The 16602-nt window shown below is 39.7% G+C and overlaps 1 protein-coding gene across 1 annotated transcript in view; it reads right to left on the minus strand.

Moving 5' to 3' along the window:
* TTLL12 (tubulin tyrosine ligase like 12) overlaps nucleotides 1–16602 on the minus strand; it is a 30353-nt gene that overhangs the window by 11016 nt on the left and 2735 nt on the right. Inside the window, exons 2-6 of the mRNA XM_072875898.1 lie at nucleotides 12312–12487; nucleotides 10091–10289; nucleotides 8109–8268; nucleotides 7326–7459; nucleotides 4029–4105 (exon numbers count right to left, since the gene is read on the minus strand). Coding sequence (XP_072731999.1) covers nucleotides 4029–4105; nucleotides 7326–7459; nucleotides 8109–8268; nucleotides 10091–10289; nucleotides 12312–12487 — 746 coding nt within the window. The remainder of the gene's footprint in view (nucleotides 1–4028; nucleotides 4106–7325; nucleotides 7460–8108; nucleotides 8269–10090; nucleotides 10290–12311; nucleotides 12488–16602) is intronic.

Here is a 16602-nt window from a genome sequence, read left to right on the forward strand (position 1 = left end):
TTACAGTTGCTTTCTCCAGGACAGAAGTGAAACCTTGGTTCAAAGTTAGCGTTATGCTCGAGATATGAAGAGTCACAGATTGGACTCCTTTGCATATGAACTACCAGAGACCTTGAATGCACTTACAGGTAAAGTTCAAAAAAAGGATTTACTGAAATTAGTGAAAGTAACTCAGTAGGGCATCTCTGGGAGTCAAAAGAGTAAGGCTTCCTTCCCCTCCAGTTGCAGCTACAGCAAATACCTTTGAAACCTCTGTTTCGTCAACTGATGGTTCTCACAACAATTCTTCCAACTAGGGTAACGAGGCTGAACTATAACCTAAGGTGTTAAAACGGATTAATTGGTGCTTAAGGCCAAACAAAAACATAACCCCTGTGGCAAACTCCCTTACTCTAGTCAGAAAGATGCAATGGTATGAAAAACGCTGCTGTAACAAAGGCCTGAGGCCAAGGCATTTGGCCTTACACAGCATGGAAGGACACCTGGAGAGCCGGGCAGCATCTGATAACTCCAATAAATCTTATTCCACATAATTCCCTAGACATCCTTTAATGAGTCAGAAGTTCCCTCCCCCCCTCCCCCTTTTTATTCCATGCTTCCAAATACATCCTTTAGTAATAAACTCCCACTGCTGGCTGGGCACGAGCTACTTTTCTCAACTGAAGAGCAGCATGTTCTTTACACAATTCGGGGATTCAGCTGAGAGGTGGGTCACCTCCTCTTGCACATCCAAAAATCCATTTCCCCCAGTGTCAATTCAGTTAAATGCTCTACATAAGCTCTACACCACACAGAAATACAAGTAGTGACCTGCATTCAGTCACTCTGAGCAGCAGGCTTAAGGAAAGATTCTGGTACTCTTTTTTCCCCCAGTTAAGTATTAAAAACAAAGAACTCCCTGCCTAAAAAACTAATACTTCTCTTTCAAAAATTTCCGATTACAACACTGAGCTGCCTTTATAGATACACAGAAGATAGTGGCACCTTCTGTTACATATAGTTATCAAAGACTATTAGAAAGACTTTTTTTTCCCCAGTAGCTTACAGCTACCCACAAGATTTCACAGAGGTGCTACTCACATTAACAATAAAAAGCCTGCTTTCTTAATCTTGAAGACTTGCTAAGAAATTCATGTGCCAGAGCATTCTGGATTATGTATTTTAACACCTGCTTATAGAACACAAAAATGCAGCACAAAACAAACAGGGGAGCTCTATCTTTGCTAAGTGCAGTAAGACCACTGAAATAAGCTGATGGAGGTTAAGACTGGAGGGAAAATAAAGCCATTCCACTCATTCCAAGTTAAGTTACTCCATCCATTCTGTATGCAATCCTCTTAACATAAAAGTCCTGGTACAGTCAAAGGCTCTGGAAGGCAGATGATCTAATTTCAAGAATTAAGATTTCACAGAAACACTATATAAAGTTAATGTATTTTCACTGCCAACACCTATCACTGAGTTTAGTGGTCAGATTCCTTTAGGTACTTTCATATATCCAGTATTAATGCATACATTGAAAAAATCAGATCTCTGCACTGAAGAACACAAACTATAAGGGCAGGCACCTGACAACTACTGGGTGATTCCTTTGTTATCATCTAAGGAGTATGTAGGATCTTCTACGGTATTCCCTTGTTCTTAGTTAACTAAGTTGGCACACATTCCAATGTCTACTCTGATAACACGCACCCACATACATACATAAAAATACAGACAGTTAAGAAATGCACCAAGTCCCATTCTGGGTTTAACAGATGACAGAACTTCTACACTGCAATACTGTGGTATTAGCCAACCTATTTTGGACCTTTCATTCCAATATCAATGACACACTGAACTAATGAAGCCAGCTAACCATACTTCCTGAACTCGCCCCCCCCCCCCCCCCCTTGTCATACAGAAGTCCTAGTAGGGATGCGATAAAGTCTGGGATCAAAGAAGACATTATTCACTGGAATCGTGCAAATAAGATAAAACATGTTAGATGTTACTTAATTTACTCAAAGCATTTAAAGCTAAGAAGCAGTTATGAGAATCAACTCCCAAAGCACAGAGCTGACAAGACCGGTCAAAACAAAGAGTTACCATGTCACAACAGCTCTTTGGGCACCTTTAAAAAAAATTACTGATGTAGCTGAAGAGAAACATAAAAGAGAAGATCAAGAGAAAGAGACGATCAAGCCCAACACAAACTGGAAGGACTTTTCATATGAATTTTGTCTTTGAAACATTTAGTTCTTTTATCCACCTTTTGTTTCAAGCCAGCAATCGGCACAGCTGGATAGAACAATCTCCCTAGGGCAGCAGTTACTATTAATGCTACAAGACCTACTTGAACCTATGATTTTGCTCTATCAAACTACATGTACTTGCTCCCCTGCTTTTCAGGATTCAGGTTAAACAGTTATTTTATCTTCCCATTCTCTGTTTTAGCTCTACTTGGAAACAAGATGACTAAGAATTTGTCCCAGGTCCTAAACTTTGCAACCTCATGCATTTAATTTCTTCTGAATCCCCAGAACAGTGGCAATACACAAGGCAGAGCATACACAACAACAAGCTACAAACATCTAACCAGTTTCACACCTTTCTATCTGCCTGTCCATGGTGGCAGCCTTAAAACCTTTAAAGCTTTGAAAGAGGCCAAGAGCACTGGAAGACTGCAGCTCCCACTAGGTCATCTGGACTCTGAGGTACTACCCTGCTCCCGAAGGAACTTTAGTAGATGAAATTCAGAACACAAGAACAACTTTCTGGCCTCCTGTGGAGGCCAAGCTGCTCTCCTTTCTCCTCTCCAGACAGGAACTGGATAAAGAGGAGAGGAAAACCCTTAGGAGTACCTGGGACAGGGTGTTGATGACATTCCTTAGAAGCACAACAGGAAGGATTTGGCATGTGTTTCCCCCCTCCTTCCCTCCCTGCCTCCCTGATGTGAATGACATTCACCTGAAATATGAGATGCAAAATAAAGAGGTAGCAGAGAAAAATAAGTCAACATTTCCCAACATCCTCACTGTTTCTTTCCACCTCTATTAGAATGCATCTACCTTTGACTCCCTTATCTGAAATAGAGGCAAGTACACTGGATGAAAAAATAGCTTTTGCTTATCCTCACAGTCTTGTAACCAGAGACTTCAACTGCATAATGAAATCTAAACCATAATTGAGCAAGTTAACAAATGCCTCTCAACTCGAAGCAACTTTGATTTTCAGTAGTTCTTCTCAAGTAAAGTTGATCTAGTGAGTGACAAATCCCCTCAACACAAGAAGCTGGGGTGTGAGTATACCTACCACATACGTTTTAGCCTAACCTCATCCCTTACGCAAAATGTTGCGAGCAAGAACTTGGATCCCAATGTCAGACTACAAACACCCTGGACTGCAACTCACATCACATGCTATGTAATAGTATGTTTTTCTGGAATAAAACTAGTAATAAGGCAGTCTAGTCATGCAGTGCTACTGCTTTTGCCCACAGAAATCCCTTATCTTTGCAATGTTCTTCCAGCTTTCTTCTGAAATAGTTTCACACCATAGACTCCATTTTTGTAGTAAGGCACATATCCAATTTAAAACATCCCAGGTTTTGACAACATTCCTGTTTGGCAAGCTCATCTGAAGAAGGGGAATATTCACACAGCACGGAGAAGCACACGTACCCCTATGGATGTACATGCTACAACGCAGAAGAGAAGTCTTTAGTCTTTCTTATACACTTTAGTTGTACTCCTTAGTGAAAACAGTGTTATAACATTATGCAACTTTTCTTTCACCCAGAAGGTGGCACTTACTTAAAAAAAAATCTAAATTTATTTTTAGGAATTCTGTAAGTGACAATCCTTTCACTCTGAAGAATCCAACAAGAACAACTAGTAAGTCAGAATCTTTAGCAAGAATCCTAAGCATATAAACACACCTTCAACTTGCCTCTATTGTTCAAGGCTGGAAAAGGCTGTTCAGCCTTAGCACACTGCAATTATTATACTTAATCTTGGTAAGAAAGCATTTTGTTTGCAGATACATACTTGAAAATTTTGTCTTTGTCATAAACTGGTGGGTTTATCGCCATAGGCAGTTTTTCCTTGTTTTCTGCTAAAATAGCCTAAAAAACAAAAAAAAACCCACAGAAAGTTAATACTAGGCAGAATAAAAGAGCAGCTTTAGGTCAAATTCCACAATATTCAGCGGATATGAACAGCAACTTAGACCAAACTGAATTTTAAAGTGTGCATAATCTGGTTTATAAAAGAAGTGATTGAAAAACAACATAACCTTTAAGGAGAAACTACAGGTAAAATATTCTCTATGACAAAATGTTCATCCACATGTTTTATTAGCAATAGCTGTTGAAGTTTAGCCTGTTGAAATTTTCTCAAATTGTAAACCTTTACAGATCATTTTCTGCAATTCCTTATCTCCATATACATATTTAAATACATGTATACAGGTGCATTTGTAGTCACAGTAAAAATGACAGTCCATCTGCATGTCTCATTGGTCCCTTGTCTTTGGCGCAAGTGAATTCCACCAAAGCTGCATTTTGAGAAATATATTCAGTTGTGTAATATGCTGCTCAGAAAAAAAAAATCAGCACAAGAGCAGAGGCAAAAGGGAAGAAGAGGTAAGAGGCTATTAGTAAAAAAGGAACAAGAAATATGGCTTCAAAGACCAGGGCTTATCAACACTGTCAAAGCACCCTGAGAAATTCCTGTTTCTCCTAAGCATTAAACAAAATACCAAATCACAGATGATCATATGCAGTAAAAGACAAAGTTACTGTGTTCCCGACAAAATGGAAGATTGACCATTTAGCCATGATGTTTTATTACAGATAACTAAAAAAATATAGGAGGCTGGAACCTAATTCTGCTCCTATAAAAATGAGTAAAAGGCTTCTTGCAGTCTTCAGCAATAAACATGCTTGAAAAATCTCACTCCACCTTTTACAACACCTGTGACTGATAAAAGGAAATACACATTTGGATCATTGCTGATACCCTGCCAAAGGAAGTAGCTTACAGAAACGCTGGGATGGGAGAAGTGCATCTTGAGAAACTAAAGTAGCTGCTGTTCCACAACAGCTCCCTGAGTTCCAGCTGCTGCAGGTTGTCCTCCTAAGTGGTAGTGGTGAAATGTCTGCCCAGCCATAGACATACCCCTTTACCTTTAAGGCTATTATAGGTAATACAATCATACATAACTGAAAAGCATAAACAAAACCACAATCGTAATCAAAGATCTCAGACATCACCTTCTAAAATAGATTGGACAATACAAATACAAAATAATTCCTGGAGTCACCTAAGAACAGGAAGGGAGCCTGTACTTTTAAGAGGAGAAGACTAGAATTCTCAGAACAGTACCAGAGGATTCATTACTGTCTTTTCTGCAACTCGAATGCAGGGAGCTGTTGCAGAACAGCAACTACTCTAGTCCCCCCCAAGAGATACTTCTTCCATCCCAGACACTTCATTAGAAGCTGCCTCCCCTGACACTGGTTTCTGCAATCATTGCCCAATCATTACCCATAGTACCATTTAAGTTACAGCCTTTGTGGTCTGTGTTGGAGACCAGAATTAGGTAACAGAACAAAAAACAGGTAAAAGTTAAGCCACAGTGTTGCTGTAACAACTCTGATTCTTTCAAATAGAACACTGAAGCCTTCAGATTTATTTAAAGGAAAATTAGAATAAGAAATATAACATCCTTAGCTATAGTAAAAACAACACCACAGCCCATTTAACAACAAATTATTATTTGCACATAGTAGTAAAGCAGTTGCAGAAATTGCACAGTGATAGCGCCAAATGATTTTAAAACGGTATGACTTGCATAAACATTTAGAAACATTTTCACACAATTGTATTTCCCTGCAGAACTGCTGGCTCACATATTAATGCTGTAAACAGATCTCTGAAGTTGTCTGTACTTTTTTGTGCATGCAGCTCTGCTTAAGTGAATACAGGGGAATTAGAAGTGTCAGCAACATGGTATTTCTTTCTAGCCATCTCACTTTTGGTGTTTAAGGCTGTGCTATGCCCTAAGCTATTCTTCACTGGTTTGTCACCGGTTAAGACCTTAGGCTACAGCTAAACATTACAGAGTAAAAGAAAGCTCTAGTGGTAATCAGTATTTTGCTGTCATCTCTTCTCAATAACCAAGTGAGAGACACTAAAGAAAAGACAGGATGCTTAGACAAGATGTTTTTAAGGTGGAGTGTTAAAGGAGGCTACTGTTTGCCCATTTGCCATATATAGTTCTTTAACCTGGATTGATTATCCCAAAACAGAACTAAAACACATGCAAAAATTTGCCATATCTGAGATCCAGGCACTTTTGCCAAGAGAACACCTGTAAGAACACGAACTATGGGTGCCTTGTTGTTCCTCATCTGTAAATGCAAAGTATATCTATCCCTCTTCCAAAAATGCAAAATCCCCACCAACCAGACTTAGGTTACAAGACAGCCTAGCTATTTTGCATGTATACCTTTATTTGGCAGAAGCAGGTTAACTTCATTTCTGACTAGATATTGTTAATAACAAGCTGAATCCAGCATTTTCTGCCTATCTGCTATCATAAGAAATAGACAGTTGGGGTAGAGTATAGATTCATCTTTAGAAGCTGCACTTTGAATGCTGTTAATGGCCAGTACAGCATCCTCACAGGCATCAGGTTTCTTCATTTTTCTAAAAAAAGAACCTCATGTAGACTTGGCTCATGAAAAGGTGATTCCAAACAATATTAATTTCACATCCTTAAAATATCACAAACCTTTATCAGAAAGGAGAGCTCAAAACAAAACAGACAAGTACTTTATAACAGTGCCATCAAATTAAAGATGTGTCTGCTCCAATATTTAATGGTTCTAAACCACAATATTTAACAAGTAGTCAGGCTGAAAAATATAACCATTCCTAAAATATTAAAATAAATCTTTCTGTAATTCAAGACTGAGTAGAAGTGCTACAATAATAAATAAAATTGGTAAGCCTATTAGACAATGTATCAAATATCTAACTGGAAGATGAGTACCTCCTATGAAGTACCTTGTAGCATGCTTATAAAAAAAGTTATACAATACCACAGTAACACATTAGAACTAATTTGTGTTGCTTTAGTTTTTAAACAGTTAAATATTATTGTAAGACATCTCTTGTCACACCATGCTTTCTTTGAAATGATTTGGGTTTTTTATTTAATAACTATACCATGAATCAATCTTTAAGCCTAAACAGAAGCAAAATCAGAACTCTTGCAACATTTTTTAGACACTGCCTCTTCTTAAAAGAGATAAAATATGAGATTTGTTAAAGTGATACCTGGTAATGCTCATCTGATGGCTCTGGTGTAAAACAGTTGACATTCAACATTTCATTAGGCACCCAGGGTAACAAAACACACTTCCTGATCAAGCGATCTGTTTCCCCATAAGCATAATCACGAGTCACTTCATCTGCAGCAAAACAAGAGAAACTTCTAGGAACTGCCATTCATTCTCCACTGAAAATCGTCCTCACAGCACATCACACTAATGAGCTGAACAGTTAATAATACCACAACTTGTTATTCAAATGTAAAATTAGAGATAAAGAACTACATTAAAAAGGGTATTATTTAGGATGCAAAAATTAGCCCAAAACCATCTGACTTAGGTCAGTTTAGTCAGACAGCCAGACACTTACCTCCTCCACATGATGGGGGCATAAGGTGGCCCCAAACCAAGATTACAGGAGCAAATGGTTGGCCTGGCATTTCCCGAATTCCAGTACTTGACTTTGTGACTCAAACTACAAACATAGACTTTTAAGGAAATTTTTTAAAACTCTCAGATGACTGAATCAGTAGTTTCACTAAGACAGTGATGCAAGATTTAAGTTCTCTGCCAATAAAACATTAGCAACATTTTTGGACTGATAAAAGCCCCTCTCTCACATAAATTATGGAAATATGAGGCAGAGAACTTTTACATTTGATAGTATTACACATATGCAGTCATTTTGGTCTTGAAGTATTTGTTCTACTGTGAGGTGCTCAATGATTTGTAAGAATATGGCCCATCTTCTATTGTGGGCATAAAAAAAAATACTCAGACACACACTTACCACCAGTTTCAAGGTCTCTCAAAGGCCAGAGAACAGTGTAAGCAATTTGTTGAGGCATATAAAACAGAGGTGCTGTTGCAAAGCTAGGCTGATCTGAATGCTGAATGCGTGATCCAAATTCATCCATAATGTACCAGACAGGAACCTTCTCCTCAGCAGTCTGTACGATTAAAGAGGGTGAGACATCCTGCACATATCAATTGCTAGAAAAGCACCGCAAGACAGAAGGCACTGACAGCACCCCCTACACCTTTTCTCCACTTCCTACTCTAGCCAAGACTGTGAACAGGTGCAAAGTACAGAGTAACACTCTCATCCCTGCAACTCTGAGGCTAAGCCAGCTTAGCATCCAGCCACTGCTGGGAACAGCCTGTTCCCATCCCAACTGCACAGTCCCATCCTCTCTCTTATGCTAGTGCTATTGCTTACCAGACACGCTTCCCCTCTACCAAACTAGCCAGTTCAGGGAGCTAAACCAGCAGAAGGCTGTTTGGGTTTTTTTGGTAGGGTTAGTTTTTCTGCAGTTTCTATCAGAACCAGTTCACTACAAGGACGAGTTGGAAGTTTACAATGTAAGAGTGAATGAAAACAGAACTGCCCCTGCAACAACAGCTGCCTGTAAGAGTTGAGGCTGCATGATCAAACCATCCCTTCCTGCAACGCTTGTCATGACAAAATCCTGAATGAGTGAATAAACTTTAAATTGCCTGGTGGCACTACTGTTACCCTTTTACAGATGGAGAAGTGGAGTCACAGAGATTAGACTTAGATATTCAAGCAGCCCAGTGCCAGAAAGAGGAACAGAAGACAAATTCAGCTACAAGTTGAATTAACTGTCTTCCAGGAAAGCACTTTTTAAGTGGTAACACAGATAGTTCCACCTGACTCACAAGCCATTCATGACAACAAGATGGGAAAGACAGACATAGGGTAGAAAGATTGAGAGATACTGTTCAGATCTCCCTTTTATTTAAAAAAAAAAGAAAAAAGAAAGCAGTCACAACTAATCCCTTTCTCAGGGATTTTTCAGGCCTGATACTACTGTGAGCTAAGCTGATACTGTGATTGATAAAGGTGTCCACTCCAGGGAACAACCTCAAGCCCCTGAATTAAGAGGTGCAGGTTGGTCATGCTCACACTGCTCAGGGTTAGCAGTGTGGGGTTTGGCCCGAAGAATTTGCCTTTCTCCTCTTTAATCCAAAATACTCACAATAGCCTAGGAGGTACATTGCAGCCCCTACAAAAGAGTTTTTAACTGAACCCTGAGGGTTGTATTCCCTCAGAAATGGCATGTATGCCCTTAAGGGTGTTTGAAGGATCAAGACCTGCTGGTACAGTGCTGAAGGACTATGCAAGACTGAGGGATCAAACCTGGTGTGGTCTTACCCACACTACCTAAAAGTAGCAGCCCTTGGACTAAGCTATGCCCAGAAACACTTAGGCTCCATCTTGAAGCTAGTTGGTTCTCACCTGAGGGCGAGCTAACATTGACACAGTACAGACAATCAGTTGCCAAATACAAACCAGGAAGTGAAGTTATTTGACAATGTAACTATATCCCTGGTATGTAAAGCACCCTATACAGGTGAGGAAAACCGCAAGCATAGCTGAGACACACTTTTATGTGAGACAGTTGATTTGTGACAGATTCTTCCCCTCACTCTGTTAAAGTTTGAGTAGAAAAAAACCCACATAACATACAAGCAGATCTCCCCCTTCTAGCCTCCTTCTTTTGCAGCAGACTTTTCCCCTCTCTATAAAAACCCCCTCAAAGTTCTCATCAGAAAGCTGGCAGCAAGCCACTGTGCATTTTAGCCCTACATGGCATTTGTTCTCCTTCCAAGTAGAAGTTTCTTCTGAAATGCCTGTAAAGGACCTTTTTGTGTAGAAAATGTATCTTTGTTAATAGCCATACATTGGAATGTCTTCACTCAGGATTGCTGAGAACTTTTTAGCATCCTAATTAGGCTTTACAGACTTACCCCTTGAGAAAGCTGGTAGGTCTGATTGTATTTCCACATTTCCTGCAACACTTGCTCAATACTGCCCTCATCTGGGATCTCTCCGTGAAAGTCGATTCCCATGAGATTTGTCATTCTGTGCAGTAAACCAGGTACGTGAAGCAGCTGCTGGCGGGCATGTTCAACACGGTATGTCCAGGCGTGGTCGATGAGGAAAATGCTTAAAGAGAATTTCGGTAACATTACAACAGTATATTTTTGCATGTATACAGCCAAATGTTCTGTGAATAAGAGCTGCATCTCCCTGTACAGGGTTTGATAACTAGTCGTCTCTTACTCCCAAGGTCACTCCCAGAGTACACATTGTGACATTACAGGTTAGGAACAACTTCCCAGCAGTAACTTACACTGTTTTTGTTCTACAAAGCTTATTGTGCATTAGTTAGTATTTCCATGAAAATGAGGAGCAAACATAGAACAGGGCACTCAGTTTGTAAGCCCAGTTCCCTTTAAAGGCCAGGAACACAAGAGTTTCTTCCCTTTCGATCATTATTAACTCCACTGCATCAACCTGATATTCTTGCCTGAAGAAGGAAAGTGATACATTATTTTGGGCTGTAAAACTAGGTGGAGAGATCTGATCAAAAGCCTGTATCATTTGCTACTAAAAAAAGGATTAAGTTTTAAGGGTTTTTTTGATTGTTTCTCTTCAGGTTTTTTTTTTTTTGGGGGGGTGGGGGTGGGGGTGTGTCCCTCCCCCCCCCGACCTTTTTAGAAAAAAGGCATTGTTTTAAAAGAATTACCAATCTAACCCAAAACAAAATCATACACAACTGGCACAGCTAAACTTGTCCCTTGACAAGTTTAATCCTTGTTTAGGCTGCATGATTTTTACAAAAAACACATAGTTATTCAAACAAAAGGGTTCTCCACATTTTGGTTATAACCTTCTACTGAACCAAGTCAGAGAAGAATCTGAATTCAACTTGCTAAAAAAAAAAAACACCACCACACAAACAACAAAGCAAACGAACAAAAAAAACAACACCCCCCCAAATATCCATATTTCAGAAAGTTAAAAACATATCAGCTGTCACGTACACCGAGTATCCTTGAACAATTATTGTACCTCAGATTCCACACACAGAAGAAACCTCATTTAATTTTAAAATCAAAGACTCCAGAGAATGCTAAGATCAAGCTCTTTGGAAATCTGTTAGCAAACAGGCGTGCTGGTGTTCTGCTCCTACATTCCCACACATCTGAATGCTACAAAGAAGCCCAAGATTATCACAGGAGCCGTTCTGAACTTTTAAGCTTGTTCTCATATTTAGAAAGGCAATGACTTAGGTTAAAGCAGGCTTGTAAAGGCAGATACCTATGCTCTATGTTGTTTTTATTCATCAAGGCTAAATTTAGATTTTAGACTTTGTATGTTTACCTAAGACCTAAAAAGTATGAAAGTTCTGACAAAATAAGTTTTACAGAACTGAGCAGAATTGTGTTTAGATCTTCAGCAGAGTTGACTTCATCTCACTGCCATTTATCAATATTGACAAATAGCCTGTTCTATGCTTGAACACAGTAAGAACACAAAAAGCTGTGTTGTAACATTTTGTTTCTTCCGCAACTTTTTCCTAGTTTTATAGCTGCATACTAGTCTTAGTCATGACAGATAAGCTGATTCTGAAGAAAGCCAACAGTAACTTGATGTATTAAATTATATATGCATACAATTATATAGCATGCAATCACACTCCTGAATTATATTTTAGCCAACTGCAGAAAGTTTAACTGTCCATGGATCATTACTTTGAAGCTGCCTAGCACCTCCTTAGCCTGAGATTTTTGAAGGTCACAATTATTTCTCTGTTGTGTTTTGGTTCCGCCCCCCCCCCCCCAAGGGCACACAGTCTTGCAGATACAAAGTTTTTGTTTTCTTTCTGCAGAATTCATTTCAAGGTTGCCTTTTCCCTGTTTTCTCCCTCAGTTTACTAAAACCGATTTCTAAGAATCTTCCTGCATGATTTAAAAAAGAACAACGTCAAGATACTTGTACCCTTAGTACCCTTTGCAAGATATGCCTCATAGCATGCACCTTTCCTCCAACAGGCAGCTATGTCTTATAAGAAGAAAAGAGAATTTCTGAATAGGATCAAAAGTTTTAAAGCAAACTGCCCATATCATTTTAGGGTTTAAGACTACTCAAAGACCAAACGCTAGTTCTGAAATCACTACTCACCTATTGGGATTCGAGGCTTGAAGCCCATTCTCATTTGTTACAATAACTTTGAAACAAGGGTCATTTCCAGGATTTGGTTTCTTTTTTAATTCTTCTTCCATTTCTTCATCACCTTCCTCCTCCTCATCCACCTCTTCTACTTGCATTATACCGAAGTAGTCACCAGCGTCAAATACCTGAGATTGAAAGTGCACAAAATATCAAGCAGTTGGTTAAGGCAGTACCCTGAGATGCATAATGCAACACTGAAAGGCACTTGTAGACAATTTCGGCCTGCAATCCAATAAAAATCGGCATTTTAAACTTAACAGATAAATTAACAATAATATTTATTCTTTCACACTTTAATAGAGCTGTTTGTTTGGGAAGTTTCTTTAGTTAATATTGGCAGGAAGCTTTGTTGGTTTCTTTGCTACCAATAGGTCTACTGATGATCGTCTGTTACTTTAACTTCTCATAAAGAATTCCAGAAGCTGAAGACATAATATATTTGCTCAACTTTGCTAAAATCCACAATTTAAGACCTGCAAAACCAGGTATTACCCAGGCTCCACAACCACACTAAAAGAACATTAAGGCCCCTGAAGAGGAGCAGCTTTTATCACTCACGTTCTGAAACAATTAAGAAATTTCAGCATGTTTCCTCCCTCTTCTTTCCCTACAAAAGAAGCCACCCCTGTTCACTCACCTCCAGATGAGTTGGGAGATTCCTTATACCGCTGCAAGTTAAGGTCTATACACTTACCTCTACTGATGTGCTGAAAGGGGTTTGGTTGCATTCTTGCCTACTCTGGACATAACATCTTGATCTAGAACCTACATAAATTAAGTAGGTGACTACACGAGTTTCCCTTCTGCCAAAATCTTGCTGAATGATGGGCTTGCATATCTTTTGCAGAACCACAACTCTGCTGACAACTTTCATGATTTCAAAATGAACACGTGCTTTTACAATGAAAAAAATGTGTAAAGTCTCAGAAGACTTTTCAAATCCTTTCAGAGGGAATTATTTTGTTAAGTCACTCACAATGAACCAGGCAGGAGCAGACAAATAATTTGTCTCAATCTAATTTTGCTAGAAAGCAGCAGGGAGGGGGAAAGACCTAGAAGTGTGACCTCTAGAGTTACTGGTTTAACATGTCAAGCCCAGGTACACCTAGCCTCTGACGCCACATTATTAGAAGTCACTACTTCTAGACATTGACAACTTATTAGCTGTAAAATTCCAGATGCGGTGACAAGCTTTTATTTGTTCAAGTGAGCATTCCTTCAGTATAATTATTTCTGCTAAGCCCCAACAAGGAGGGGAAGAAATCAACTCCCACACCTGTAAAGCAAGGTGGCTTTGTGTAGCTCCCACCTACACAAAGCAGATAGCTGCCCAAAGACAGCTAGCAAGGGAGGAAGGCAGTGGGGAAACAACACCTACTTCAGATCTTAAGCCACAGCATGATATCATAAACCAGATCCAAGTGGAGAAGTACCTGAAATTCCTTTCTGAGGATCAGGGGATGGCATTTTCCTTTGGGCTGGGGGAAAGACACAGAAGATGCCAACAATGCATCGGCTAACTCCACATATACATTTTTCTTAAGGTAAAGAAAATCACTTTGTCAACAACCTCACTGGAGATTAAAAATACACCTGGTTTCTAAAAAAATTAGAAACTGACAATATCATCTGCTTCAGCAGGCATCAAAATAGCCAGCAATTCTAATTTATTCCTAGTTTTGCTGGAAGAGGAGAACATTACTCAATAGTAAGCAATATCATGACCTCTTGCTGTTACAATAGTAGCCATCAACTTTTCTTTAAGTATCTGCTCAGTTGCCTGTACAATTCGTAGTCATTCTAAGCTGAGGTAACCATAGACAGGTCCCAGCAAAAGGAAGAGTCCTTCCTTTTGCAGCCATTGATGGTGCTCACAATTTATTTTCGTCAGGTTAGCTCCCAGCTGGATCACCTCCCTGGTCTGGCTCACCACACAAGTGCTAATCCTGGCCCACAACAGGCAGCAAAAAAAATGCATTAGGGCACGCACATTCCACTCCTCCTTCAAGTGACACTTTGCTGCTCCTGCTGCTGGATCAAGAGATGTCCTCATCAAGGTAATTAGCTAGCAGAAGAAACAGCAGCTAAGTGACTGGCAGTCATTAGAAAATTAAAAGCACAAGTGTGATTGACTGGAGTCCACTTGACACCTGCTACTGTATGGCACTATGTATGCTTTCTACACTTGACATTTTGTCTTAAGGAGTTTGTAAGAGCAGGGATATGAGGTGAGCCAGCTGCTGACTCTGAGATTAGCCTTCACTCACCACAGGCTCCACCCATTCACCAAACACCCATGATGAATGTCGATATCAAGTCCTTCTGCAACTAAGGGAGGCTGTTGGCTTTAATTTTATTAAATATCAACTCAAGACTTAAAAATTAAGGGACTCCAAATCCTCTAAGCCAAAGTTTTGACCTCTCCCTCCAACACAGCATCAGTTGCATGAGATTGTAGCAGTTAGTTAGCAAACTCTCCACTTTTAATATCTTTTCAGCAGAGTTATGCTAAAAAAATTTTCTCCTTGAGAATTTATGACCTTGAAAAAGTGAATTAGGTGTATTCCTCATCTGAAGCAGTTCACACTTCTTGGAGCAGCAGCGCAAGACCACCTTAATCAGTGGCTTTTTGTGAGGTTTTTGTTGTTGTTTTTTTTTAAATTCACAATCGATAATGCAAACAGTTCAGTAGTGAACTGACTGGTTTGGCAGAAATGCCTGGTTGGCAGTGTGGACACACAGCCTGTTGAGCAAGTGGATGATACTGCTGTCCTCCTCTCTTCCTCCTTCCCTTTGAGAGAGAGTCTGTTACACTGTGAACCTACTAATGCAGCAGCTCCATTAAAGGAGCTACTTAAGCTACTTAAGCAAAAACAGCTGGGTAAGATCACACCACCAATTTGGAAAGTATAACCTTTTGCTTGAAGCAGAATAGGGAGAACTCCCATGAAGTACTCCACCAGAGTAAGTAATAATCTCTACAAGACAGCAAAGTGGTAGCAACACATTTCGGTGGCACAACTATTTGCAAGCAAAACATGCTTGGGCAAAATCACTCCCTCTTCATATTCAGGTGCAGTTCCAACCTAACAAACCTATGAACCAGAGAACGCAATAACAAAGCAGGCACATGTCATGACAATTACCACGCACAGGCATCTTCAGCAAATTCCTTTTAGGCACAATGCAAACTGCTTTGAAGGCCACAGGTAGCCTCTGAGCAACATCCTGCCCTCCCCTGCTCTGTAAAATAAAGTCTAGTAGTATCGATCATGCTGCATTCCTCCTAGTAATTCAAAGCCTCCATTTCTACCTGGGATGAAACTCTAAGCAGTCCTTTGCCAGCAACATCTCAGGGCCACAAAAATCTTGCTGCAGTACACAGCAGCCTGCCACATAACTTAGCATATGGCTGGAACAGAAAAAAAAAGATTATGAATAACATTAGATGAAGGCATTGTACTTCCCAGGCTTATAACCAGACTATACATGGTTTCTCCAGTAACATAAGAAACAACCACTATATTGGAAATAGAATTTTAGGGTTTATAGTAAATTATTACCCATGCATATGTTTTGTTTTTCAAGTTTCTGCCAGAAAAGCGTGTTTCCCAACAGACATTGAATGCTAAATGCAAAATAAATAAATAAAAGCAGCTTTCTTGTTCCAGCAGATATACTATGTTTTGAATGAGCAATCCAATTCAATTCATGGTTACATAATGCTTTCAGAAGAAAACCTGCTCAAGCAGATCTCAAGGTAAATGAAAAAAAGAAACCCCTCCACTTCTCTTTCAGGCTTTAACATAAACATAGGAGGGAGGGTACATTCACTCTATATGTTGCAGCATGTGTATGTGTTGGAAAACAGCTGCCTGGGCTGGGTTCTAGAGGTACTGATGTAAGAGAGATTTTTATCTTTATTATGGATGCAAATTTTCCAAGTTCAGTGCTAGAAAGTTTTAATCTTTGCAACTGGTTAGGACAAATGAAAAATTCCTCCCACCTTCACATGTGAAACAAGGAAACTCATCCTATGCTCCATGTTGCACTGATTTCCCCCTGCCCCCCCCAGTTATTCTTTATTACCTAGACTCCCAAAACATTTTCACCCTTTCCCTTCACCTCCTTTGCTTTCTTTACTGCTGCTCCTCCAGCCACTCCACATGATCTAGTTCTAAGTAAGGTACTGTAGCTCTGTCTCTACCTCCTCAAGGGCTCATCCCAGTCCATGGCACTC

This window comes from Ciconia boyciana, chromosome 1, assembly GCF_034638445.1.
Source record: "Ciconia boyciana chromosome 1, ASM3463844v1, whole genome shotgun sequence".
NCBI classification, from domain to species: domain Eukaryota; kingdom Metazoa; phylum Chordata; class Aves; order Ciconiiformes; family Ciconiidae; genus Ciconia; species Ciconia boyciana.